Here is a 26,583-nt window from a genome sequence, read left to right as displayed (position 1 = left end):
GCCAAGTTTACTCCTTTTTAAATGAATGGGACATTTCCCACATTACGGGAACACCTCACTCGCCCACAGAACAAGCTGTAGTAGAATGAGCTCACAGAGACGTTAAAACTATGTGAAGTAAACGAAAGAGGGGGCAGCCTGGGCTCTCACCCCAGGAGCGTCTATGGAAAGCTTTTTATATTGTGAATTTTTTGAACTGTAATGATTCTGGGTGAAGCAGTTATGAGGGACAACACGCTGCCAATATAGCAGGACAGCAGCGGCCTCTAGTGCTGGTAAAAGATCCTCGGTGAGGTGGCCTGCGAACTGGCTGAAGGGAAGAAGCCAGAGAGTCGTGGTCAATGGGGCAGAGTCCAGCTGAGGCCTGGATCTAGTGCAGTGCCTCAGGGGCAGTGCTGGGGCCGGTGTTATTCAATATATTCTGACACGCCAGAGGCTGTGCTGCCATCCAGAGACCTGGACAGGCTGGAGAGTTGAGCGGGGAGAAATGTAATGAAATAGAACAAGGACAAGTGTAGAGTCTTGAATCTGGGCAGGAACAACCCCAGGTTCCAGTGTAAGTTGGGGAATGACCTATTAGAGAGCAGTGTAGGGGAAAGGGACCTGGGGGTCCTGGGGACAGCAGGGTGACCATGAGCCAGCACTGGGCCCTTGTGGCCAGGAAGCCAATGGTACCTGGGGTGGGTTAGAAGGGGGTGGTCAGTAGGTCAGAGAGGTTCTCCTGCCCCTCTGCTCTGCCCTGGGGAGACCACACCTGGAATCTTGTGTCCAGTTGTGGCCCCTCAGTTCCAGCAGGACAGGGAACTGCTGGAGAGAGTCCAGCGCAGCCACCAAGATGCTGGAGGGAGTGGAGCATCTCCCGTGTGAGGAAAGGCTGAGGGAGCTGGGGCTCTGGAGCTGGACAAGAGGAGACTGAGGGGGGACTCATTCCTGGGGATCAATATGGAAAGGGTGAGTGTCAGGAGGATGGAGCCAGGCTCTTCTCCGTGACAACCAGTGACAGGACAAGGGGCAATGGGTTCAAACTGGAACACAGGAGGTTCCACTTAAATTTGAGAAGCAACTTGTTCCCGGTGAGGGTGGCAGAGCCTGGCCCAGGCTGCCCAGGGGGGTTGTGGAGTCTCCTTCTGTGCAGACATTCCAACCCGCCTGGTTCCTGTGTAACCTCATCTGGGTGTTCCTGCTCCATGGGGGGATTGCACTGGATGAGCTTTCCAGGTCCCTTCAACCGCTGACACTCTGTGATTCTGGTCTAGGAAGGGTCAGGACCTGTTGATCTGATAACCTGGGGAAGGGACTATGCTTGTGTCTCGGCAGGTTCTCAAGTGAAATGGATTGTTTCAAGATGTGTGTGACCTTATGTTGCTCCTCCTTGGAGTTTCCAGGCGGCCGTTAAACAGAAGGCTGATTAAGCAAGAAAACATATGGCTAACCTTAGCTAACTTAACTCATACAACTACTCTCTGTGTTTCTTTGTCAATGCCAACAGACCCTTTTCATACATGTTCAGTAGGAGTGACAGTAACAGAATGATGTTTAGGTACCTTATTGTCGAGGGTTAAGATTGCGGGGTGACAATAAAACCCTGGCAGATGTATTGTTAACCCCCTCTCCCCCTCCCACACTTCCCCCTCCCTCTCCCCCCTTTTCACTAAGGAGAGGCAATTGGAAGGAAAAGAAGCACAGAGTGAAGAGAGCTGGAAAAAATTAAAGATGTTTTACTAATGCTACTAATAAAAATAGAGAAAATAATACAAAATATACAAAACCAATCTTGAAAGTCTCAGCAACTGCAGAGCCGGCACCCGAAGTCCTGGATTAGACTCTGCAGCCAATTGGAGCTGGATTCAGTCTCTCACTAGGCCTCAGTTCGCAGGGACGACTAGCAAGGTCCTCTCCTAATGTCGGCCATAAGCAGAAGGGAAAAGGGAAAAAGCACAATAAAAGGGATGAGATCCTCGTGATCTCCCACTTTTATATGAAGTATTCACGTGAATGGAATGTTATACACAGATGGTCAGTTTCTTGCTCTCTTGTTTCTCGTCGCCCCTCTCGCGAGATGTCCATCCGTGCTTATCAATAAGTTTGCATTCCATTTGCTAGGTTTACCAAAACATGTGTCTAGTGCTCCAGGAAAATGCAGTTAATATGAAGGCTTTAGCTGACGGGCAAATTCACTGTATCATCACAAAACGTACTTTTTCGGTCCATGGATTCTTGTGATTTAGCAGTCTGTGAACTTTCTGTGCCATATAATAGGCAAAGACTTAATGAAACTGTAATATGTTTAAACAGATACCTACAGAGAAAATACGTTAATAACGAAAAGCATCTCGCAGACTGTCCTGAAAGTTTTCTGTGACCTGTGTGTTATCAGTTAATTCTCTCTCAGCTTGTTGAAGTTCAAACTGTCCCACCTGTGAAACTGCCTGTAATGATCTAATGATCTCTTGCAGAGATTTATTTTTGTCCTGCTCTTCTCACTTTAAAAACAACATTATTTGCAACAAAGTGTTATACTTCAAGGTTCTGTTCTCCGGCCACTTTTGCCAATCATCCAACTTACACAGAGGCCACCACTGATCACAATATTTCACAAGATCCTCTTTCCTCATATTCCAAGTGCTTTCCTGTATTTTAAAACACATCCTAATACTGATTCCTTAGGAACATGACTGAAAACAGATGTTCCCGACCCCATCTCATAAGTAAAAACCACGAGAAGACCGGGGGAGGAGGAAGCACGGAACAGCTCACAGTGAGAGCAGGAGACGGGGGGAGAAAGCTAACAGCACACTTACACAAACAATACCACCAAGAAACAACTGTAATGAAATAAATAATTCACGCTTCTTCCACGAATAAACAGCATTTAATCCAATTCCTTAACAGTATTCCTTAAACATGTGTTCATTAAAGCATAAGCAATACAGTGCTGGGTGTGCGGGGGATTCGCTCCGCCCAACACGCACACCTTCTAACAATAAGAAGTGTGCTTAAATACATTAAGGTGTTACATATTCATAATAACCCCAGGAACGCCTCTACATATTCATAACCTTTCCCCGCTTCTTATTAAAATGAGTCTCAGATACCCATTTCCATAGTCTCCTCCCTGACCCTCCCCTGTTGCACCTGCACAGTGTCACTTGGTGGTTTTGAGGAGGGGTCTTTGAGGGTCTTTGGATGAAGGCTCTTTCAGCTTCGTCACAGTGAACTTTGTACCTTTGGCTCATTATGTTGAATTGACTGGAACCCAAGCTGCCAAGTCGATTGAAACCAGACTGGCGCCCCCTTTTTCTGTGAATCTTGGTTATCTTGTCTCCTCAAGGTTACAGCTGGTGCTGTAAAAGTTCTGATTTTGGCATTCGATGAGGTTCCGTTTTTTCTTAACATACTTGGTTACATAGGGCTCTAAACTAGGCATTCATCATGTGGCTTTAAGTGTTAGTTTGTTAGTAGGCACTCATTATGTGGTTGGTTAACCCTGAAAATGTTAGTTCCCTCTATCAATATAACTTCAGAAACAAGTTCCACGACTTTTTACATAGAACTTAACCGCCTTTTCCTTTTTCCAGGTTCAGAGCCCGTGCCTCATTTGGTTATCTCTGTAAACATTAAACATCTCAGCATAAATCACAACTGCACTTCTCACAGTAACAACAACCAATAAAACAATTAACTCACATTCCTGACAAGCTGCTGGATTTTCATAACGGCAACACTCGGAAGCACGTAACGTGCTGTAAAACTCGCAGAGAGAGCTTACGTACAGAGGAAGCAGCTTGTCCCATTACTAACACAATCCTGCCACTCACTCATTCGACGCGGGCTGCTGCCCCTGTTACACCCAGGGATTGCGTGGCCACGAAGATTTACTCACCAGCCGGATTGTGTGGTTGCCACCACACACACTGCTCAATGAGGAGCCCACAGGGATCAGACATGCACACGGGGCACCGTTTGCGGCGATGAGAACGATTCGCACAGACAGAAACAGGTGCACAGACACAGTTCTTTTCAGCAGCGAGAGCAGAGCTGAGCCAGGCTGAACTGAGTTTTATTAACAGTTCTCCATTTATAGGTTTACAGATATGGGGCTGGACCAAGAGGTTAGACAGGATGTGGGTTTTTTTTCCAAAAATATTATTCCATAGGTCCAGGCCTAACACTCACACATCATATATGCGGGGGCAGTGTCCCAACCTGGGATATCATTCTCACTGGCCTGCGCTATTACCCCTTATGCTCATAAAAAGCACACTTCCATATAACCTGCAACTAAACCATGACAACTTTACAAGGCACAGTTTAAGGTTCCAGCAAATTTTGCTACTAAGTAATGCAAAGCAGAAAGTATACCGGAGATCACAAAATCTTACTATTCTAAGTGATACATTCTATTTAAAATGTATTTCTTTAAGCTAAATGACTGATACAAAACTTAAATTGGGCTGATCCAGTGATCTGTGTAAAACTCATGCGCTGAGATGAAGACAGTTTCATAGGATAGAAGAGGAAAGGAATGATGACAATGATGATGTGAAAATACACAAAACAAGTGACGCACAATGCAGTTGCTCACCACCCACTGACCGATATCCAGCCCATCCATGAGCTGTCATCTCCCCACTTCCGTTCCCCCTGCTTCTATACTGAGCGTGACGTCATATGGTAAGGAACAGCACCTTTGGCCACTTTGTTTCAGCTGTCCCGGCTGTGCCCCCTCCCAGCTGTCAGGGCACCAGAAGATGAAAAATCCTTGACGGCTCAACTACCACTAAAACATCCAGGTATTTGCAACATTCTTCTCAATCTCAATCCAAAAAACAGCACTACATCAGATACTTGGAAAAAAATTAACACTATCCCTGCAAAAAACAGGACATGCCCCCACAGCCACCCCACACCAGCCCCCAGCACCCCACGGGCCCCTCAGCAGCAGATTCAGGGGGTGCCGGGCTGCGGAGGCGGCTGCAGGCTGGGGGTGCCGTGGGTGCGCTGGTGAGCCAGCATGAGCCTCTCCTTCCAAAACTGCTTCTCGCAGACACCGCACTGGAAGGGCTTGGCCTCTGCCTGCCCCCCTGCTGGGGAAGGACCCTCCCTCTTCTGCTGGACACCCTCCAGCACAATATCTGGGTCCTTCAGCACACACTGGTGTCTCTTCAGGTACTGCTTCTGCCTGAAGCTCTTACCGCACTCGGTGCAGGTGAAGGGCTTCTCCCTGGTGTGAGTGCGCTGGTGGATGAGGAGGCTCTTCTTCTCCCTGAAGCTCCTGCCACAGTCAGTGCAGGTGAAGGGCTTCTCCCCAGTGTGGATGCGCTGGTGGATGATGAAGCTCTTCTTCTCCCTGAAGCTCCTGCCACAGTCGGTGCAGGCAAAGGGCTTCTCCCCAGTGTGGATGCACTCATGGATTCTGAGGGTCGTCTTCATCGTGAAGCTCTTGCCGCAGTCCGTGCAGGCAAAGGGCTTCTCTCCAGTGTGGATACGCTGGTGAATCCTCAGGCTTACCCTTTGGACAAATCTCTTGCCGCAGAGAGTACAAGCAAAGGGCTTCTCCCCAGTGTGGATGCGCTGGTGGACTACAAGGTTCTTCTTCTCCCTGAAGCTCTTGCCACAGTCACTGCAGGCAAAGGGCTTCTCCCCAGAGTGAGTGCGCTGGTGGATGATGAGGCTCTTCTTCTCCCTGAAGCTCTTGCCACAGTCACTGCAGGTGAAGGGCTTCTCCCCAGTATGGATGCGCTGGTGGATGTTGAGGCTCTTCTTCTCCCTGAAGCTCTTGCCACAGTCAGTGCAGGCAAAGGGCTTCTCCCCAGTGTGGATGAGCTGGTGGATGATGAAGCTCTTCTTCTCCCTGAAGCTCTTGCCACAGTCACTGCAGGTGAAGGGCTTCTCCCCAGTATGGATGCGCTGGTGGATGATGAGGCTCTTCTTCTCCCTGAAGCTCTTGCCACAGTCAGTGCAGGCAAAGGGCTTCTCCCCAGTGTGGATGAGCTGGTGGATGATGAAGCTCTTCTTCTCCCTGAAGCTCTTGCCACAGTCACTGCAGGTGAAGGGCTTCTCCCCAGTGTGGATGCGCTGGTGGGTGATGAGTCTCTTCTTCTCACTGAAGCTCTTGCCACAGTCAGTGCAGGCAAAGGGCTTCTCCCCAGTGTGGATGCGCTGATGGATGATGAAGCTCTTCTTCTCACTGAAGCTCTTGCCACAGTCGGTGCAGGTGAACGGCTTCTCCCCAGTGTGGATGCGCTGGTGCTTCAGCAGGCTTGTCCTTTGGATAAATCGATTGCCACAGTCGGTGCACGCAAAAGGCTTCTCCCCAGTGTGGATGAGCTGGTGGGTGATGAGGGTCTCCTCTGCCCTGAAGCTCTTGCCACATCTGGTGCAGGTGAAGGGCTTCCCTGCAGTGTGGATGCGCTGGTGATTGTTGAGGTTTGACTTTGCCCTGAAGCTCTTGCCACAGTTGGTGCAGGTGAAAGGCCTCTCCCCAGTGTGGATGCGCTGGTGGATGATGAGGGTCTCCTTTGCCCTGAAGTTCTTGCCACAATAGGTGCAAGTGAAGGGCCTCTCCCCTGTGTGGATGCGCTGGTGGATGATGAGGCTCTTCTTCCCCCTGAAGTTCTTGCCACAGTTCGTGCAGGTGAAGGGCTTCTCCCCTGTGTGGCTGAGCTGGTGATTCAACAGGTGGTGCCTCTGGATAAACCGCTTGTCACAGCTGGTGCATGCAAAGGGCTTCTCTCCACTGTGGATGCGCTGGTGGATGATGAGGGTCTCCTTTGCCCTGAAGTTCTTGCCACAATAGGTGCAAGTGAAGGGCGTCTCCCCTGTGTGGATGCGCTGGTGGATGATGAGGCTCTTCTTCCCCCTGAAGTTCTTGCCACAGTTCGTGCAGGTGAAGGGCTTCTCCCCTGTGTGGCTGAGCTGGTGATTCAACAGGTGGTGCTTCTGGACAAACCGCTTGTCACAGCTGGGGCATGCAAAGGGCTTCTCTCCACTGTGGATGTGTTGGTGGATGATGAGGGTCTCCTTTGCCGTGAAGCTCTTGCCACAGTTGGTGCAGGTGAAGGGCGTCTCCCCTGTGTGGATGCGCTGGTGGTTGATGAGGCTCTTCTTCCCCCTGAAGTTCTTGCCACAGTTCGTGCAGGTGAAGGGCTTCTCCCCTGTGTGGCTGAGCTGGTGATTCAACAGGTGGTGCCTCCGGACAAACCGCTTGTCACAGTTGGTGCATGCAAAGGGCTTCTCTCCACTGTGGATGTGTTGGTGGATGATGAGGGTCTCCTTTGCTCTGAAGCTCTTGCCACAGTCAGTGCAGGTGAAGGGCGTCTCCCCTGTGTGGATGCGCTGGTGGATGATGAGATTTGACTTTGACCTGAAGCTCTTGCTGCAGTCGGTGCAGGTGAAGGGCTTCTCCCCAGTGTGGATGTGCTGGTGACGCAGGAGGTGGTCCCTCCGGATGAACCTCTTGCCACAATCGGTGCAGGCGAAGGGCCTCTCACCTGTGTGGATACGCTGGTGGACCATGAGGTTCGCCTTATCCCTGAAGCTGATGCCACAGTCAATGCAGCGGAATGTCTTCTCCCTGGTGTGGATGGGCTGGAGGTTGATGAGGGTCGACTTCTCTTTGAAGCTCTTGCCGCAGACACCATAGCCAAAGGGCTTCTCACCATTGTGCACACGCTGGTGATTCAGCAGGTGCTGCTTGTAGATGAAGCTCTTGCCACAGACAGTGCAGTGGAAGGGACGCTCACGCATGTGGCTCCGCACATGGACATCCAGCGACATCTGGTTTTTGAAGCTCTTGTTGCACTCGGGGCATGTCAGACGGCTCTTCTCCAATGGCTGGGGTTCTGGGAGGGAGGACTGATGAGGGAGCCACAACCAGACCCCCTGGCTCCCGCCTGGCTGTCTGCAGGCTGAGCCCCCCTGACACCTCACGTCAGGGTTTGGCATCCCCGGGAGCAGGGCGGTGGGTTCTGGCAGCCCCTCAGGAACACGCTCGGTCTCCCTCTGCATCCCAGGGCTGACGGCTGCTGGGGAGGAGAGACAGGGGTCACTGCTGGCGACAGGATTGGCACAGGAGACCCCTCCCCATGGGGAACAGCATGGGCACCCTGCCAGCCTTACACCCTCTCAGGCACATTGATCACATGGGACTAGGGGACAGTGCACCGCGAACACCCCAGCCCCCCCACGAAAACCCTGGTACCCACCTGGCACAGGGCTCTGGTGCATCTGCTGCTCCCCAGGGGGGTCCAACACACACGGTGTCTCTTCTCGCTCCATCTTGCAGATGATCTCAGGTTTGACGGTGGCCCAGCCTGTCCGGGGCACAGAGAGAAGCCCCCTCTCCTGCACTGGCGGGACAGCAGCACTGGCCCCCACACCCACAGCCCCAGCATCGCCCCCACCCCGCTCCTCTCTCCTGTCCCTGCCAGGCTGCTGCTTCGTCCTCACTGTCCCTGCACCTACAGCCTCATCTTGCCCTTGTCACTTCAGGCACTCCCCTGTAAAGAGGATGCCTGGGAATGGCTCAAAGCTACCCCAGGGAGGTTTAGACTGGAAATGAGGCAAAATATGTGTACAAACAGGTGTGTCAAACCCCAGAACAGCCTTCATCCCATCTTATCCCACCACATCTGAACCCATTGCATTCTCTTCTCCATAACTGCTCTCCACAGAAGGCTGCCTGGCAGGGTAAAACCTGCAATCACAACCACTCGGGCAGCAATGGTGAGAGCTGGATTTTCCCGCTCAAGGGCTCCAGGTCAGCTAAAGAGGTGAATTTCAGCTCAACCCCAGCCCAACACCACCAGAGAGAGTCCTCACCCAGTGAGGCGACCATCTGGTAGTTCTCCAGCATCACCTCCCGGTAGAGCTCCCGCTGCCAGCCCGACAGCTTTGCCCACTCCTCAGGGGAGAAGTAGAGCGCCACGTCCTCAAACGTCACCGACATCTGCAGCAAGAAGCACACCCGGCTCAGCACATCATACCACACATTTGCTAAACCACTTCTGCCAAAATCCTGCCACTGGCAGCGGGGGCCCTGGCAGTGCCAGGAGATCTTGGAGCATCCCACGCACAGGAAGGGCGAGGGCAGAGGGGAGGTGGTGGCACAGATGGATGGCACAGCAGGGTCATCGCAGCACTTGTGACTTGCTCAGACTTGCTGCAAGTCCCCCTCCCCCACCCTCTATGGAGGGTCACCCCAACAGCTGTGCTGGGTGAGGGACAAAGCTTAGAGGCCCACAGGCAGGTTTCCTCTCGCTATGCCAGATTAGGGACCTATGCCAGCATAGCCGAGACTGTGCCCTGTCTCCTCATCACACCACAAGCCACATCACTCTCTGGGCCTGGGCACAGCACCGTGACACAAGGCCTGCCCCTGCTCACGGTGCAGTTCAGCTGGCAGGAATGGGAGCACCCTGCACCGCACCAGGTCTCAAAGCATGGCTCTCCCACACTGCTCCACACCAACTGGACTGTCAGCCTGGCTGGTCCCACAGGTGTTTTGCTGCTGCTGCACCACGGAACCAACCACGGCAATCCCAGTCCGTGGTGTCCCCAGAGCCGGGGCCGTGCCTGACCCCCACCTTGCCGCAGCAGCCTGGAGCCCGGCGCGTCGCTGCTCTTGGCGCGGAGATGGAGTCCCGTGCAGGTATTGATCCGGGAAGAGGGAGGCGGGATGCTCCGGATTCCACACGAGGTGCCTGTCCCGTCACCAGCCGCACCAGCACAGCCAGGACAGATGGTCCCTGGAAGCACAACATTTTCATGAAGAAATCATGGGCACAAGTTCACTCACCTGCCCACAGCTGCCTTCCCTGCACCCCGAGCCTCCACAGCTACTGGGAAAAGGACCGACCCAAAGAGCATCATGCACTGACCGGTCAAGCTCAAGGCAAAGCTGAGAAAGAGCCATGAAGAGTTTTGGAACCTCCCAAGTACCCAAATCTTGCTCCCCTACTGTCACCATTTAAGGCAAGGCGGCAAAAAACCTTGGCAGACGCTCCCTGTTACTTCCCTACCTCCCGTCACCCCTCTCCTCTAGATCAGAAAGATGATAGGGAAGAGAAGAGGGAAGGAAAAGAGACGTCAAGTTGGAAAGTTTTAAAGGCTTTTACTGATGCTACTAACAAATAGAAAAAATATATACAAAGTATACAAAACCAATCTTGAATGCTCAATGTGGAGCTGGCATCACTCCAACAGCGGCAGAGCTGGGTGTGCGGAGCTGACGGCTCCAGCAGCTGCAGCTCCAGTGCCCAAAAGTCTCAGGCAAACCAGAAACTGGTTGCAGGGATGCAGGGCCTGAGCCCTGTAGAACCTCAGACAGACAGACAAGGTCCTCTTTAGGTGCCGACCATGATCAAAGAGACGATAGACCCTCGTCATCACCCTCTTATATAGGGGGTATGACGATTATGGGATGGAATAGTCAATTGGACAATTTAAGTCACCTGTTCCATCCACCCCTCTCTGAACACACCCCTCTCACAACGGAACGTGTGAAAACTTATCAGTTTTTCTTGGCTGTCATAGCAACAACTGCAAACAAGAGCTTCCTCAGCGCTCTGTTGGTCTCTTATCAGCACCGAGTGCAGCATCCGAGGAAAAACATGCAGGCAAAACCCCAGAAAAGTAGAGCCACCTAGAGGAATATAGCTGAAAGGAAAAAATCGGTAAAAGAGAACTGGTCTTGTTTTTAACAAAACCAGGACGGCTACACCACAAGAGGGGTAGCCGGTGCCGCCAGGACCGGATCCAGGGGGGCCCGGGCGGCTGGGACACGGAGCAGCGTGTCCGCGTTGCACGGGGGCCACGGGGCGAGCCGGGGAAAGGCCGGAGCGCCGGGGGGAGCCGGGCCCCAAGGGGAGTGCGGGGGGGTCCGGCGGGGCTGGGGGGCGGCCGGCGGAGGGGAGAGCACGGAAGAGGCCGTCGGGGCCGAGTCCCCTCCGCCGGGACCCCGCGGGCCAGCAGCGCCCATCCCCGTGCCGCGGGCCCGCCGCCCGCCGCCCCTACCTGCGCCGGGGCCGCGCCGCCAGCCCCGCACGGACAAAGGCGGCGCCGGGAGCCGCCGGCAGCGTCAGCCCGGGAGGGCCGCCCGCCGCCGGTGCAGCACGGGAGGTGTAGTCCTGCCGCTCCGCCCCGCTCGGCTCGGGGGGGCGGGCACCGGGAGCACCGCTGTGTCCTTGCGGCCCCTGGCCCTGCCCGCCACTCCCTGGCCACACGGGTGCCTCGTCCCCAGCCCCGTCGGTGCTGCAGCCGCCGCTGCCCGAAGCTGCGGCGGGCGCGACGCCGCTGCCGGGTCCCACCAGGCCGGGGATGCTCGGGGGCGGACGGCAGCCGGAACGAGGGACGGTCACCGGGCGGGTGACCCGGGAGAAAGCCGGGCGGGGGAGGTGGGTGGCGCAAGTTATGCCGGGAAATGGAGTCCTGGGCTCGGGGGGGCACCGAGACACGGCAGGACATACGGGGGTTGCTATTGGGAAACATTCCTTTGCCCTTTCTACTCGGACGGGTCCCATCTCCCGCTCACGGGTCAGAGTCATCACTGTGTGTCCTGTAATAAATGTTGACTTAGTCTTGTAAGTAACAAAAGTTTTATTTTTAATCAAGCAATAAGCAAAGACAGCGCTGGGTGCAGCCTAGAGACCTCAGTCTCCCTTGCGGCACGCACACACCGCTAATGCCGTTTACTGGGTTTTTTATAGTCCATCTCTGGTCCACAGCTTCCGGGTGTAACTTTTCACTCATATTGAAGGCTCGTATCATGGTGGGTGTTGACTGCTGTGTAGCCAGTTTCGATCGCCTTACTTTGGTTACTTATTAGGTAAATACCTCAAGCAGAACAAAGCAAGTAAGCATACAAACGCTTCTCAGACCTCAAACAAACATCTTCAGGAGCTTTAACCAACAAACATTTCTCGGAACTGCTTGTTACATGTCCCATCATCATGAAAGCCACAACCCCAGTGGCAGCACCAGCCAAGTAGCCAAGTGTTGACTCACATAATGTGTCTGCTCCCACCTGCACCCTTTCCTCTGATGGGGAATAACAGAGGAAAAGATAACTGGAGCACCCATCCCTTTGAACTGCACTCCTAGTGTTTTGTAGCCTTGCTTGGTTCTGCCCAGGTTCCACCTTGCTGTGACACTTTAACCCACTTGAAAGAGCAATAGTGGATAATGGCCCAAGTTCCTAACAAGTTGTGGCATCCCAGACCTCATCACCTGGAAGGCAGGAAACATCACACAATTCCCTGTTGGACCGACAAACAGGTGCCTCTGTGCCCCCTCAGCAGAGAGTTCTCTATGACAAGCCATCATCATTTCCTTTGGTGATTTCTAGCGTGTGCTGCCGCTGCAGTTCCTCCCCACAGAGCTCGCTCATGGGTGCCTTTGGCTGTTAAGACATCATGTCTGTTCCTGTTTGTTCTGCAGGAGGGTGGAGAACAAGGCAGAGTTCTGCTCATGTGTGTCCAGAACGAGCACACACCGCTATATCAAGATGGCCCTGACCAGCCGGGGCTGTGCTGGGGGCTGCTGGCCGTCACTCCATCTGCTCCCTTGGTACATTCCCCAGGCAGCGGGAGGAGTGGAGAAACCCACTTTGACCCTGGAGAAGTGGTGAGTGTAATAAATTTTGACTTAGTCTTGTAAGTAACAAAAGTTTTATTTTTAATCAAGCAATAAGCAAAGACAGCGCTGGGTGCGGACTAGAGACCTCAGTCTCCCTTGCGGCACGCACACACAGCTGATTCAGTTCTCTGGTTCTTATAGTCCATCTCTGGTCCACAGCTTCCAGGTGTAACTTTTCACTCATGTTGAAGGCTCTCACGGTGTGCCTTGCATCATGTGAGGTTGACTGCTGCGTAGCCAGTTTTGATCGCCTTACTTTGGTTACTTATGAGGTAAATACATCAAGCAGAACAAAGCAAGTAAGAACTCAAACAAACATCTCCTTGTTAGGTAAATACATCAAGCAGGACAAAGCAAGTAAGCATACAAACACTTCTCAGAACTCAAACAAACATCTCCAGGAGCTTTAATGAACAAACATTTCTGGTACTGCTTGTCACAGTGAGTGCTGGGAGAGACCCCCAGGGCCTGTCGCAGCCCCCCAGCCCCTGCCCTGCCCCTGTCGGTGCCAGGCAGCCCTGCCCGCCGGTCGAGGAGGGGGTGCTGCCCGTGGGTCCTGCCGGAGGGGCCGGGGTGCAGCAGCGTGTTTTCCTTCTCCTGCGTAGAGACTGGAGGTGTCATGCAGGGGACGCCTGTCCCCATGGCCCCGCTGGCCTCCATGGGCTCCCTGGGCAGATCCTCTTTCCTGAGCTCCCTCTGCTCCATCCCCGAGCCCTGCCTCTGTGAGAGGGCGCAGCTGGTGGCACTCAAACAACTGGGGCCTCCCTGGTTTCCCAAGGCTGTTGGGCAGCCGGCTGGGCAGTGAGGACGTGCCCATGGGCAGGACCTCCCCTGGACCTGCTGGCAGGGACAGAGCAAGAGCAAGTCACCAGTAATGGAGGGGACAGGACACAGAGCCCCACGGATGTGGAGCTGCCCTACTGTCATGGCTACAGCCACATGGCAGCTCATCCTGGAGGTTGTCCTCGTTCTCCAGGCAAGCCAGGACTTATTTTATTTTCTTATTGGTCTCTCTCTGTCCTCCATGCAGCTTGTTTTACTTTTCTTATCTAGATGGTTTGCAGTCTCTGCTGACAGTGCTTCCCCTTTATCTCTGGCACTGCTCTTAAAGGCCCCCATCATCAAGCAACCAGGTCAAGAATTCCAGTGAGCCTGGCTGCTCATGCTAAGTTTGGCTACTCATGCTAAAATAGGTGATTAAAACAAAAGAATATTATTAAAATAATCTAATACAATTAAAATGTTAAGTTTGATTAAAGTTATTCTGCAACAGTGGGCTGGAGACGTGGGCTGACAGGAACCTCCTGAAGTCCAACAAGTGCAGAGTTCTGTCCCGGGGAGGAACCAGCCCAGGCACCAGCACAGGTCGGGGCCACCCGGCTGGAAAGCAGCTCAGCAGAGAAGGTCCTGGTGGGCACCACGTTGGCCATGAGCAAAGGTGTCCTGGGCTGCATCAGGAGGAGCGTGGCCAGCAGGCCAAGGGAGGGGATCCTCAGCTGGGAGAGCTGGGCTGTTCACCTGGAGAAGAGCCGGCTCGGGGGGATCAGCCATGTCCAGCAATAGCGGCAGGGAGGGTGTCGGCAGGATGGGCTCGGAGGTGACCGGCACCGCTGTGAACAGTGGCAGAAGTTTGTGTTGCTGCTGGGGTTCGTGGGAGTTTTTGGGATAGTGCGAGACCCCTGAAGGGAAAGTTCTAATTCTAACTGCTCAGCAGCAGTGATGTGAGACTGGGGAGACCCAATGTCAAGAAGGGGTTATACTGGCTGGAAGTGGAACCCATCTAAGGAGGCTTCCCAGGACTGAGAGCCCTCAGCTTCCCCTTGGTGAGCAATTATTTCTCCTGGATATATCCTGGAGTGAGACCTTGTATCCCGCCCTGGCAAGTGATCATTTCTCCTGGGTGCCTTGAGGGAAAGAGGCCTCTCTTTGAATGAGGGCATGCAGGCTGGGGATCATTATTCTTGTGTGGTTGTGTGGTAACAATATTTTCAAGTGGTACACAAACCTGCAGTTTGTTAAATGTTCCCAGAGTGCTGATTGATCTTGCATTACTTCTTCCCCTCATTTGCCTTAGTTTCTGTCATTTGGTTCCTGTTGCAAAATAAAGTTGAGTTGAGCTTCTTATTTGTTTGAAGTCATTTTGGGGTGCCTCTGTGACATTTTTAAATTGTTGTATTTGGTGGGATACCAAAAATGGAGAAATTATTCCAGCTGTAATCCTTCCACCCCATTCTGTGCATGATTGGGGCACAGAAGAGCGGTGGTTCAGTCCCTGAACGGCTGTAGCCACATGTGCTGTTCTTTGTGCTATTGTCTGTGTCATCCTGTTCCCCAGCTTAAATCAAGCACAAGGCTGGTGCAAATACTGTAAACAGTTGGAGAGGCGTGACAGCCAGAAATAGATTGTGTGAAATCGGAGTTATGGCGAGGGAGAGAGCGGGTACAATTTTTAGAGCAAGAGATTATTTTAGCACAACTGGGGAAGCTCCTTGTGTTGCCCAAAGCCAGAAGCTGATTGTGGCTGTGGATCCCAAGAATCGGGCGGCGTGACCTCTTGATGGAATAGAGGCTGACGTGCTGTTAAGCAACGATGAGACAGGAGGGTGCTGGAGACCTGGTGTGTTTTTAAGTGGCGGGCTGGATGGTGACTAGTTTTAAGGGACCATCATTTAAGTGAACAGTGATGTCACTCCTAGAAGACCTGCCTAGCTACGATCCCCAAGAAACCTGCCCAGCACCAGTCAATAGAGGACTTGCCTGGCTACCAGCGATCACCTTCACCTGCCGAGGCACACGCAGTACTATATGGGACGGGTGTGCCGGGACTCAGAGCATGTCTAAAGGTGCTGACCGGGCAGTACATGCCATTGCCAGGGGAAACTACATCCCAGAATATACCCAAATGCCTTATAAAAGACCATATGACCACACAGTATATGCGTGCAATGCAGAGACCCTCGCCACTGACCATCCTCACGCGTGTACCTCTCAGGGACACAAGGGGCAGTCACCTTGTGAGTGATGAACGAGCTGCCTTCCTGAGACGCACGGACCCGCCTACTGAAGCCAAATGGATCATGGATCCATGGTGGCAAACTTTCTCTTGCAAACCTGTTCCAACTGCCTGCTAAGTTTCTTCCTTTCCTGTCTTTTTCTCCCTGTATTATCACTATCTTCTTCATAAGCGCTTAATAAAGTTCCCTAGTTAAGCAACATCTGACCATGTCTGTGTCTTAATCTCACTCTGGGTAATATAAATGAATTTCTCTGGCTTGGGGCTTCCTGGATCAGGCCCCAACATTTCTGGCGTCACCGGCAGGATTATCTGGAAGTGAGAGTGCCATCTGCTTTAAGTGCGTACTTCTGAGGGATGTAGGGGTGGACCCGATAGAAACAATTGTACAAGGACTTGGAGAGAGGCCTGAGGAAAAGAATTGTGTTGTACAGGTCTCTCCGACCTGGGGCTACAGGTAACAATAGCTGCTGTCCAGAAGACGGATTTCACCTGTTGCCTCAGCCAAACTTGCCCTACCTCCTCCCTGTTACTAAGGCCAACAAGGAGGAGCATGCACAGAGGCTCGCAGAGGGTCTTGAGGTCGCCCAGTGGACAAGTAAGAGACCCCTGAACGCAAGGCGGCGCAGGGGCAGACGGATTCTGGCAAGCAAAGCGGGGACTATTTAGGACTATTTTAGGACAGTTAAACCTGGATTGTGAAACAAAGGTGGAGATTGGCCTCAATCCATAGGAGAGAGGAGGGATGAAGAAGCATAAAAGAAGGTTCCTAACTAAACTTTGTTGAGATCTCCCCACCAAAGGATCACAGATCACAATGGAGGACCAGCAGGACACTGTTTGGGACCTGAGACCACAGGGACGCCTTTGGACCCATGCTGGTAGCTATAATCCTCTTTCCCCCTTTTTCTTTCCTTTTTCTTCACTTTCTCTATTGTGTGAGTGCCACTTTACGGGCAAGATAATAAAGTTACACTGATTGAATTATAACCCCTTGGCATTTTGGTTGCCTTAATTTGTTGCTTCAAGATCAAGGTAAACGAACCATCAAGAGTCCATCCCCAAATGGACCGTGACACCGTCAGCAGATGGTGAGCAACCGTGTTGTGCATCACTTGTTTTGTGTATGCTTACATCATCATTGTGATTATTTTTTTTCCTCTTCTATCCTATTAAACTGACTTTATCTCAACCGATGAGTTTTACGCAGATCACTGGATCAGCCCAGTTGAAGATTTGTATCAGGTGTTAAGCTTAAATAAACACATTTTAAATAGAATGTATTACTAAGAATTATAAGATTTCATTATTTTTAGTATATGGTCTGCTTTGCATTACTTAGTAACTAAATTTGCTGAAATCTTAAACTGTGTCTTGAAAGGTTGTCAAGGTTTAATTGCAAGGCGACAATGAACTGTGGCAGATGTTCTCTGTTAATCCCCCTTCCACCAACTCCTTAGGTAGGAAAAAGTGATAAGAAGGAAAATGGGAGACTTCAAGTTAGAAAGGTTTTAAAGGCTTTACTAATGTTACTAATTAATAGAGAAAATATACAAAATATACAATACTAATCTTGAGCATCCCAGGTAGCAGCATTCCCTGCTCCCGCATGGGTGGATGGAGTTGGTGTCACTCCAGCAGCTGCAGGGCAGGCACCTGGAAGTACTGGGCAGGACCTCACAGCAAACCGGAACTGGATTCAGGGATGCAGGGCCTCAGGCCTTGAATTTGCTGGCACCACTGGCAGGGTCCTCTTCAGATGTCAGCCATGGTTGAAGAGAGCGAGACCCTCATGATCTCCCCCTATTCTAGGATGTATGACATGGTTGGGACGGAATACTCAGTTGGTCAGTTTTAGTCACCTGTTCTGTCCGCTCCTCCTTGCAAGAATGTCCCATTATCAGTTAACCTTGGTTACCATAGTAATAAATCTAAACATGAGCTTCTTCTGCATTCCATTGGTCATCTTATCTGTCCCAAATCACTACTGATTTCGTTCATTAATTTCATTCTATAAATATGACAGCCTGGATGAGCCAGCCTACTTTGAGCTCTCCCTGCTAAATGAGTGAGCTGTATGGCAATGGGTTTACTACTCAGAGATCAGTGGATGAGTCCAATTCAAGTTCAATATTAATCCTTTAGCTTTAGTAGATGCACACCAAATGTAATGGATTATTTAGAGGTGTAAGGTTGTATGATTTTTAATATACTCTTTGATTCATGTTACTTGGTAGACTAGATTTACTAAAATTTTGAGCTGTAAAGTCCGGCTCATATTCACCAAAAGCAACTGCAAACTACACTAAATGCTTGCAAGACAAAGTCTAGCTTTCATTTTGCTGGGAAGGATGGAACTGATTGGGAATGGTCCAAGGCTAACACGGAGACATTAGAGACATCTGCAAAGTGGGGCTTATTTTGCACTTCACTGAGAAGAAAGGATTTGTCCAGACAAAACGGCACTTGCAAGGATATGGACCAAAACCAATGTCTACAACTGAACAAAACAAAGGCCCACGTGGAGTCAGGGAATAAGGGTCCAATGGGGAGCAAAAGGACCTGGTGGTGAAATTTTGTTATTGGACTGAATCACAGTGTGAATGGTCTGTAAAGATATAAAAGTTTGTAGTTTTCTACGCTTGGTGGGACCTCTGCACAGGTACTCAGCTTGAGCCAGCCCCCCAGGTTCCAGGATAAGTCCCCAGGTTCCAGTATAAGTTGGGGAATGATCCATTAGAAAGCAGTGTAGGGGAGAGGGACCTGGGGGTCCTGGTGGACAGCAGGGTGACCATGAGCCAGCACTGGGCCCTTGTGGCCAGGAAGGCCAATGGTACCTGGGGTGGGTTAGAAGGGGGTGGTCAGTAGGTCAGAGAGGTTCTCCTGCCCCTCTACTCTGCCCTGGGGAGACCACACCTGGAATATTGTGTCCAGTTGTGGCCCCTCAGTTCCAGCAGGACAGGGAACTGCTGCAGAGACTCCAGCGTAGGGCAACAAAGATGCTGAAGGGAGTGGAGCATCTCCTGTATGAGGAAAGACTGAGGGAGCATGGTCTCTTAAGTTTGGAGAAGAAGAGACTGAGGGGTGACCTTATTAATGTTTATAAATATACAAAGGGTGGGTATCAGGAGGATGGAGCCAGGCTCTTCTCGGTGACAAACAGTGGTAGGACAAGAGGTAATGTGTTTAAGCTAGAATATAAGAGGTTCCACTTAAACTTGAGAAGAAACTTCTTCTCAGTGAGGGTAACAGAGCACTGAAACAGGCTGCCCAGGGGGGTTGTGGAGTCTCCTTCTGTGCAGACATTCCAACCCGCCTGGACACCTTCCTGGGTAACCTCATCTGGGTGTTCCTGCTCCGGCGCGGGGATTGGACTAGATGATCTTTCAAGGTCCCTTCCAATCCCTAGCATTCTATGACTCTATGATTCTGCTGTTCTACTCCATTAATTTTTTTATTTTCTGATAATTTTGTTTCCTGAAAGTCTGCTCTGCATATGGTTATAAGGCCTTGCCTGAAAGTTTGCTGCTGGAGCTCTAAAATACAGACTCTGGAGCAAATGGTGGTCAGGGAAAGAGGAATCCTGACAGTTCGCACGACGACAGATAAGGCCTCTCCTGAAAGTTTGTCTCCGCAGCTCCAAGGCACAGCCCCTGGAGTGAACGGTTATCAGGGAGGGAAGATGCCTGATAGTTTGCTTTGTGAATGGATACAGGCACCTGGAAATAAGTTCAGCAGCATTCAGCTTGGCGTATTTCCCCCATGCAGTAAATAATAGAGTGAACCTGCCACCGAACTCTTTTATGTCACACTTCTCTTTAAGAAATCTATACACTGTTCTGCAGCAAGCAGAACCCTAAATTACTCCCCTGCGATGCTTACAGAAGGCAAATGTTTTATGATGATACACAATACCACAGCCACCACAGAGGGGGCAGTACTTCCCGTATTGTCTCATCTGTACCCAGTGTTAGTTTTATCTGTAGTATATTTGAAGAAACTCTTCTTGTTGTCCTTGACCCCTTTTGCAAGGTTTAATTCAAAGGAGGCCTTAGCTTTCCTAGTTGCCTCCCTACACCCTCTGACAACAGCCTTATATTCTTCCCAAGTGACCAGCCCCTCCTTCCATGATCTGTAGACTGTTCCACTTGAGTTTTCCCAGCAGTTCCATGTTTAACCAAGCAGGTCTCCTGACTCCCTTCCTTGACTTCCTACCTGTTGGGATGCTCTGATCTCAATCTTGGAAGAAGCAGTCCTTGAATGCTAACCAACTATCCTGGCCCTTTCACCTTCAAGTACCCTGTCCCATGGAATTTCCCCTAGCAATTGCTTGAAGTAAGTACTGTATAGTATTGGTAGCAGTAGTACATCAATATTTTGTTATTAAACTGTGTTTATCTCAGTCTGTGAGTTTCTCCTTTCACTTTCAATTCTCTCCCCTATTTGGAGGTAGGAGAGGGGAATGAATGAACAGCTATCGTGGTTTTGAATTGCCAGCTCGGGTTAAACTGCAACGGTACCTTACAGAGCAAAACAGAACCCACTTGAGCCAAATAACGTCTTCAAAGCCAATATGAAGAGGCTACAGCCTATCAACCACAGAATCCTATGGCCATAAACTCATGTAATCCCTTCCCTGTTTCCCCTTTAACCTCAGTGTCTGTTGGAGGTGAACTGTGGATCAAGTCTGGGTCTAAGTTTGCATCCAGCTGCACCTGGACTCCTCTGAGGAGTTTAGCGAGCAAGGGGTTCCATTCTGAACCTGGTGACTCAATGGAAGGGCCTCCCTCTACCCTTTCACATCTCATGTCCGCCTCTAAATCACTCTAAAACAACTCTCACCTGATTCTCCTTGGCATATTTTCCCCATGCAGGAAGTACTGGAGAAAATGTTGTCACCTGTATGGGAATTTATAGTGGCTGCAGCACCGGTGAGGCGGGGGGCAGAGAGACAGGAGTGAAGAGAAGCTGTTGAATTAATGTATATTGTGATTAAGTTACAAAGGATGTGCCCATCATTGACTAATTGACATGATAAACGCTTCTTAACCACTTGCAAAATGAGGAGATATTTAAGATAAATGTTTATTGACTCCTTGCAAAAATGAGGGGATATTTTTTAATTTTCAGATGCTCTTGCATGACAAGATGGAGACAGAAGTTTAACTAAAACAGTGTCTAGCAGCAGGGTGCTTAGCTTATATTTACAGAGAAATTAATAAATGTATTGTAAGTAAGCTACTTACGTAAACGTGTATTTTTACTTACGTAAACGTGTATTTTTACTTATGTAAACGTGTACTAACTGTGCCAGCGCCAAGAGCTGTCGATGTGGAAAGGCTGATCAGGGAACACATGCAAAGACCCTTGAACGCCCGCCTGTCAGGTGACTACATAACAGTTATGGAACCACATGGCAGGAAAGACCGTGAAATACCTACCTTCATAGCAGCCTTAGGTTTATGCAATTACTTTTCAGCATAGAAGTATTGTACGTTTAACATATCCAATATTGCAATGAATATGCAATAGTTGTGTGAATATAAGCAATGCAAGAGAATGCAGCCTTTGGAAGCCCTTATGATGGAGAATCCCAGGTGGAAGCCAGCTGCTGCTAATAAATAATGCCTGCTTAACAGGAAAATTGCCTTTGCTCAATAGATTATTTCTTTGTTCCAGGGGGCCAGGGGCCGCAAGGACGCAGCGGTGCTCCCGGTGCCCGCCCCCCCGAGCCGAGCGGGGCGGAGCGGCAGGACTACACCTCCCGTGCTGCACCGGCGGCGGGCGGCCCTCCCGGGCTGACGCTGCCGGCGGTTCCCGCCGCCGCCTTTGTCCGTGCGGGGCTGGCGGCGCGGCCCCGGCGCACGTAGGGAAGGTTTGGGTACTCGGGAGCTTCCAAAACTCCTCTTTTCACAGCTCTTTCTCGCCTTTACCCCGAGGCGGCCGGGTCGGTGGGTGACGCTCTTTGGTGGCTCCTTTTCCCAGTACCTGTGGAGGCTCGGGGTGCAGGGAAGGCAGCTGTGAGCAGGTGGGTGAACTTGTGTCCCCGATATCTTCATGAAAATGTTGTGCTTGCAGGGACCATCTGTCCTGGCTGTGCTGGTGCGGCTGGTGACGGGACAGGCACCTCGAGTGGAATCCGGAGCATCCTGCCTCCCTCTTCCCGGATCAATACCTGCACAGGCCTCCATCTCCGCGCCGAGAGCAGCGACGCGCCGGGCTCCAGGCTGCTGCGGCAAGGTGGGGGTCAGGCACGGCCCCGGCTCTGGGGACACTACGGGCTGGGATTGTGAAGGGACTGGCCAAGTTGCAGGTCCAGTTGCAGTGGGGCAATGCAGGAGAGAAGTGTTTTGAGACCCGGTGCGGTGCAGGGTGCTCCCGTTCCTGCCCGCTGAGCCGCACCACGGGCAGGGGCAGGCAGGAGCGTGCCTGCTGCCAGGCCTCGGGCCAGCCCTTGTGTCACGGTGCTGTGCCCGGTCCTGGTGGGTGATCTGGCTTGTGGCGTGGGTGTGGGACAGGGCACAGTCCCCAGTGCTCTGGTGTGGGTCCCTAATCTGGCACGAGCAGGGGACACCTGCATCTAAGCCTGCCAGCCCTGCCCCTCTACTCAGCACAGCTGATGGGGTGTCTTGCAACCCAGGGCCCTTCTCAGTGAGTCCCCCATGCCCTAGTGGCCCTTTTGTGCCACTCAGCAGTGCCAAGACTGCCCCTCTGTCCTTGCCCTTCCCTTGCACAGGATGCTCTGAGCTCTCTCAGCACTGCCCTTGGGATACCAGAGCCCCTGGTACCAGCGGGACCCTGCTTGGCAGCAGCAGGATTTCAGCAGAGGTGTTTAGCAACCATGTGGTGGGGTGTGCTGAGCCGAGTGTGCTTCTTGCTGCAGATGTCGGTGATGTTTGAGGACGTGGCGCTCTACTTCTCCCCCGAGGAGTGGGCAAAGCTGTCGGGCTGTCAGCGGCAGCTCTACCGGGAGGTGATGCTGGAGAACTACCAGATGGTCACCTCGCTGGGTGAGGACTCTCTCTGGTGATGTTGGGCTGGGGTCAAGCCAGAATTCATCTCTTTAACTGAGCTGGAGACCTTGAATGGGAAAATCCAGCTGTCTCTATTGCTGCCTGAGCAGTTGTGACTGCAAGTTTATACCCTGCCAGGCAGCCTCCTGTGGTCACGGGAGAGAGAATGGGATGGGATGGGGTGAAGCCTCTTCTGGGGTTTGACCACCCTCTTGTTACAGAAGTGCTTCCTCACATCCAATCTAAACCTCGCAGGCGCAGCTTTGAGCTGTTCCCAGGTGTCCTGTCTGCAGGAGAGTGGCCGAGGTGACGGGGGCGAGGCGAGAGGAGGCTGTAGGTACAGGGATGTGGGGGCTGAAGCCGCAGCCTGGCAGGGACAGGAGAGAGGAGCGGGGTGGGGGGGATGCTGGGGCTGTGGGTATGGGGGCCGGTGCTGCTGTCCCGGCAGTGCGGGAGAGGGGGCTTCTCTCTGTGCCCTGGACAGGCTGGGCCACCGTCAAACCAGAGATCATCTGCAAGATGGAGCGAGAAGAGACACCGTGTGTGCCAGAACTCCCTGGGGAGTGGCAGAGGCACCAGAGCCCTGTGCCAGGTGGGTACCAGGCTTCTGGCAGGGGTGTTTGGGAGTTCAAGGTGCACTGTCCCCTTGCCTCAGGTGATCCATGTCCCTGAGAGGGTGCAAGGCTGACAGGGGTACCCATGCTGTTCCTCATGGAATGGAGTCCCTCCTGCTCATTCTGTCCTTGGCAGTGACCCCTGCATCTCCTCCCCAGCAGCCGTCAGCCCTGGGACACAGAAGGAGACCAAGCATGTCCCTGAGGGGCTGCCAGGACCCACCTCCCTGCTCCCTGGGATGCCAAGCCCTGGCACAAGACATCAGATGGGCTTGGCCTGTGGCCAGTCAGGTGGGGACATATACAAACAGAACCCACTGAATCACCGTGTGCACAGCAGCGAGAAGCCCTTTGCCTGTGGAGACTGCAGCAAGAGTTTCACAAAGAAGTCGAACCTCATCATCCACCAGCGCATCCACACCGGGGAGAAGCCCTTTACCTGCACCGACTGTGGCAAGAGCTTTGTCCAGAGGCAGCAACTGCTGAGTCACCAGCGCATCCACACCGGGGAGAAGCCCTTTACCTGCACCGACTGTGGCAGGAGCTTCAGGGAGAAGTCCAAGCTTATCAGCCACAAGAGCATGCACACTGGGGAGAAGCCCTTCACCTGCCCTGACTGTGGCAAGAGTTTTGGCCGCAGGTACAGCCTACTGAGGCACCAGCGCATCCACACCGGGGAGAAGCCCATTGCCTGCTCTGACTGTGGGAGGAGGTTCAAGGAGAAGAACAGCCTCATCATCCACCAGCACACCCACACTGGGGAGAAGCCCTTTGCCTGCACAAACTGCAGCAAGAGCTTCAGGGAGAAGACTAAACTCATCATCCATGAGCGAATGCATACCGAGCAGAAGCTCTTTACCTGCTCCTACTGCGGCAAGAGCTTTGTCAAAAGGCCCAACAGTCTAGGGCACCACTGCATCCACACTGGGGAGAAACCCTTTGCTTGCACCAACTGCAGCAAGAGCTTCAAGGATAAGAAGAGCCTCATCATCCACCAGCGCATCCACACTGGGGAGAAGCCCTTTGCCTGCACCAACTGCGGCAAGAGCTTCAGGCAGAAGGCGACTCTCATCACCCACCAGCGCATCCACACAGGGGAGAAGCCCTTCACCTGCACTGACTGTGGCAGGAGCTTCAGGGAGAAGAAGAGCCTCATCACCCACCAGCGCATCCACACTGGGGAGAAGCCCTTCACCTGCAATGACTGTGGCAAGAGCTTTAGGGAGAAGGCAAGACTCATGATTCACCAGCGCATCCACACTGGGGAGAAGCCCTTCACCTGTACCAACTGCAGCAAGAGCTTCAGGGAGAAGAAGCTCCTGAAGAGACACCAGCAGGTGCACCATGGCCTGGGTCTTGTGCCAGTGGGTAGCCAGCAGAAGAGGGGAGATCTGTCTGCATCAGGTGGGCAGGCAGAGGCCAAGCCCTTCCAGTGCGGTGTCTGCGAGAAGCGGTTTTGGAAGGAGAGGCTCTTGCTGGCTCACCAGCGCACCCACGGCACCCCCAGCTTGCAGCCGCCTGCGCAGTCCGGCACCCCCGAATCTGCCACCAAGGGGGCTGTTGGTCACCAGGGGCTGCTGTGTGGGTGGCTGTGGGGGAATGTCCATGTTTTCTTTGGGACAGAGTAAATTTTCTTCCTGGTAGCTTCCCATGCATTGCTTGTTTTGTATATTCTTACATCATTATCATTGTCATTATTCCCTTTCTCTTCTATTCAACTGTCTTTATCTCAACCCACAAGTTTTACACAGATCACTGGACAAGCCCAATTTAAGTTTTTTTGGTATTTGGCTTAAATAAATACGTTTCACATAGAATGTATCACTTAGAATTATAAGCCTGTGTGATTTTTTTTGTATACTGTCATCTTTGTGTTAGTTAGTAGCTAAATTTCCTGAAATCTTAAGTGGTGTGTTATAAAGTTCTGGCCACATTCACCAAAATTGTGTCTACTTTAGCAAAAGAAACCAGCTCAAACCACCAACATTCACAAAAGTCAAAGAGGCTCAGAGGCCACTGCAACACGGCAGGATGGCAAAAGGCTCAACTGATGACACTCCTGAACAGAACTCCCCGAAACGGAGCAGAACCAGAATGGATCACCATCACTGTCTATCCTGAGTCTGTCCCAACTCCATCCTGATTCTGCTGCCAACCATCAGATCCTGACTCTCCTTAAATCTGAAGCATGATGCTAATGGCATGGAATATTCTTATTGATCAGCCTGATGTCAGTCAAGATCTGTCCCATCCATGCCCTCTGTCCCAGCTGCCTCACACCTGTGGGCAGAGAGCTCGGAGACTTTGGCTCGCGGAAAACAGCAATTAAGAACATTAACTATGTGCTGGGATGCTATCTTCTTGTTTTCAACTAAATTCAAACAATGACTGTACTAGCTACGAAAAAATGATTTCTAGCTGCATGAAGCACATTAACTCACTTTCAGTCAAACCAGCACACAACTGATATAAAGAATTGGATGTGCAGAGATAATATTTGGCCATAAAGTCATATAATCCTGTTACTTTCTGGTCTGGGAAGCTCCGAGCTGGAGAGGTTCATAAATTAGATGCAAGTGCGGTCAAATAACACTTAATTAAGGATCTTTATTAAATACTTCTCTAAATGGATGTCTGTAACAAAATGGTGATAGGACATGGAGAAGGAGATGGAAAATGAGGAAAGCTAGCGAGCAGTGGGGATAGATTTGCAAGAGACACCACCATGGATCGAACCAGTGGCATTTTCTCTCTAGTAGGTGGGGCAGTGTGTCTTGGGAAGGCAGTTTGTTTGTCAATCACAAATTAACCGCCCCTTATGTCCCTGAGTTGTACACATGTAATGCCTGTCAGTGATGGGTGTCTCTGGATCATTCACACGGTACTACATGGTCATATAGTCTTTTATAAGGTATTTTGGGGCTATTTTGGGATATCATTTTCTGGGCATATACTGCCTGGTCCACAGTTGCGGATACAGCCAAGGTTACTGGTGAATTTTGCGTGTCCCGTAAGTGACAGGGGTGTATTTGCAAAGAGTGGCAGACAGAATAGGTGACCAAAACTGACCAACTAAGTATTCCTTCCCATACACATCATACATCCAATAGAACTGGGAGATCACGAGGGTCTCGCTCTCTTTGACCATGGCTGGAATCTGAAGAGGACCCTGCCTGTCCTACCTGTGATCCAAGGCCCGGTTCCAGACGCTGCATCTCTGAATCCAGTTCTGGTTTGCTGCGGAGTCCAGCCCAGGACATCCGGGTGCTGCCCTGCAGCTGCTGGAGCAACGCCAGCTCCGCCGGGC

At 51.7% G+C, this 26,583-nt stretch overlaps 3 protein-coding genes across 14 annotated transcripts in view; 1 reads left to right on the top strand and 2 right to left on the bottom strand.

Moving 5' to 3' along the window:
- LOC110355413 (gastrula zinc finger protein XlCGF57.1-like) overlaps positions 1–26,583 on the bottom strand; it is a 99,570-nt gene that overhangs the window by 32,104 nt on the left and 40,883 nt on the right. The window lies entirely within an intron of this gene.
- The window catches only part of LOC106145972 (zinc finger protein 585A), a 69,231-nt gene continuing 46,662 nt past the window's right edge, over positions 4,015–26,583 (bottom strand). For 2 of the 12 annotated variants that reach the window (XM_065049580.1, XM_065049588.1), the window contains 2 exons: positions 8,208–8,315; positions 4,015–8,027 (listed from right to left, as the gene is read on the bottom strand). In XM_065049580.1, the coding sequence (XP_064905652.1) occupies positions 4,948–8,027; positions 8,208–8,315 (3,188 nt within the window). In that variant the 3' untranslated portion in view covers positions 4,015–4,947. The other 10 variants (XM_065049578.1, XM_065049579.1, XM_065049583.1 and 7 more) reach the window with 10 other exon arrangements.
- LOC102097218 (uncharacterized) overlaps positions 16,212–26,583 on the top strand; it is a 44,287-nt gene continuing 33,915 nt past the window's right edge. The window contains exons 1-6 of the mRNA XM_065049554.1: positions 16,212–16,530; positions 21,329–21,889; positions 22,533–22,659; positions 22,918–22,999; positions 23,147–23,254; positions 23,413–24,900. Of these exons, the coding sequence (XP_064905626.1) occupies positions 21,707–21,889; positions 22,533–22,659; positions 22,918–22,999; positions 23,147–23,254; positions 23,413–24,900 (1,988 nt within the window). The 5' untranslated portion in view covers positions 16,212–16,530; positions 21,329–21,706. The remainder of the gene's footprint in view (positions 16,531–21,328; positions 21,890–22,532; positions 22,660–22,917; positions 23,000–23,146; positions 23,255–23,412; positions 24,901–26,583) is intronic.

Source organism: Columba livia, chromosome 1, assembly GCF_036013475.1.
Source record: "Columba livia isolate bColLiv1 breed racing homer chromosome 1, bColLiv1.pat.W.v2, whole genome shotgun sequence".
In the NCBI taxonomy this organism is placed as follows: Eukaryota; Metazoa; Chordata; class Aves; order Columbiformes; family Columbidae; genus Columba; species Columba livia.
Note: the sequence above shows the minus strand (reverse complement) of the source record. Positions and strands in the feature narration are given on the sequence as shown.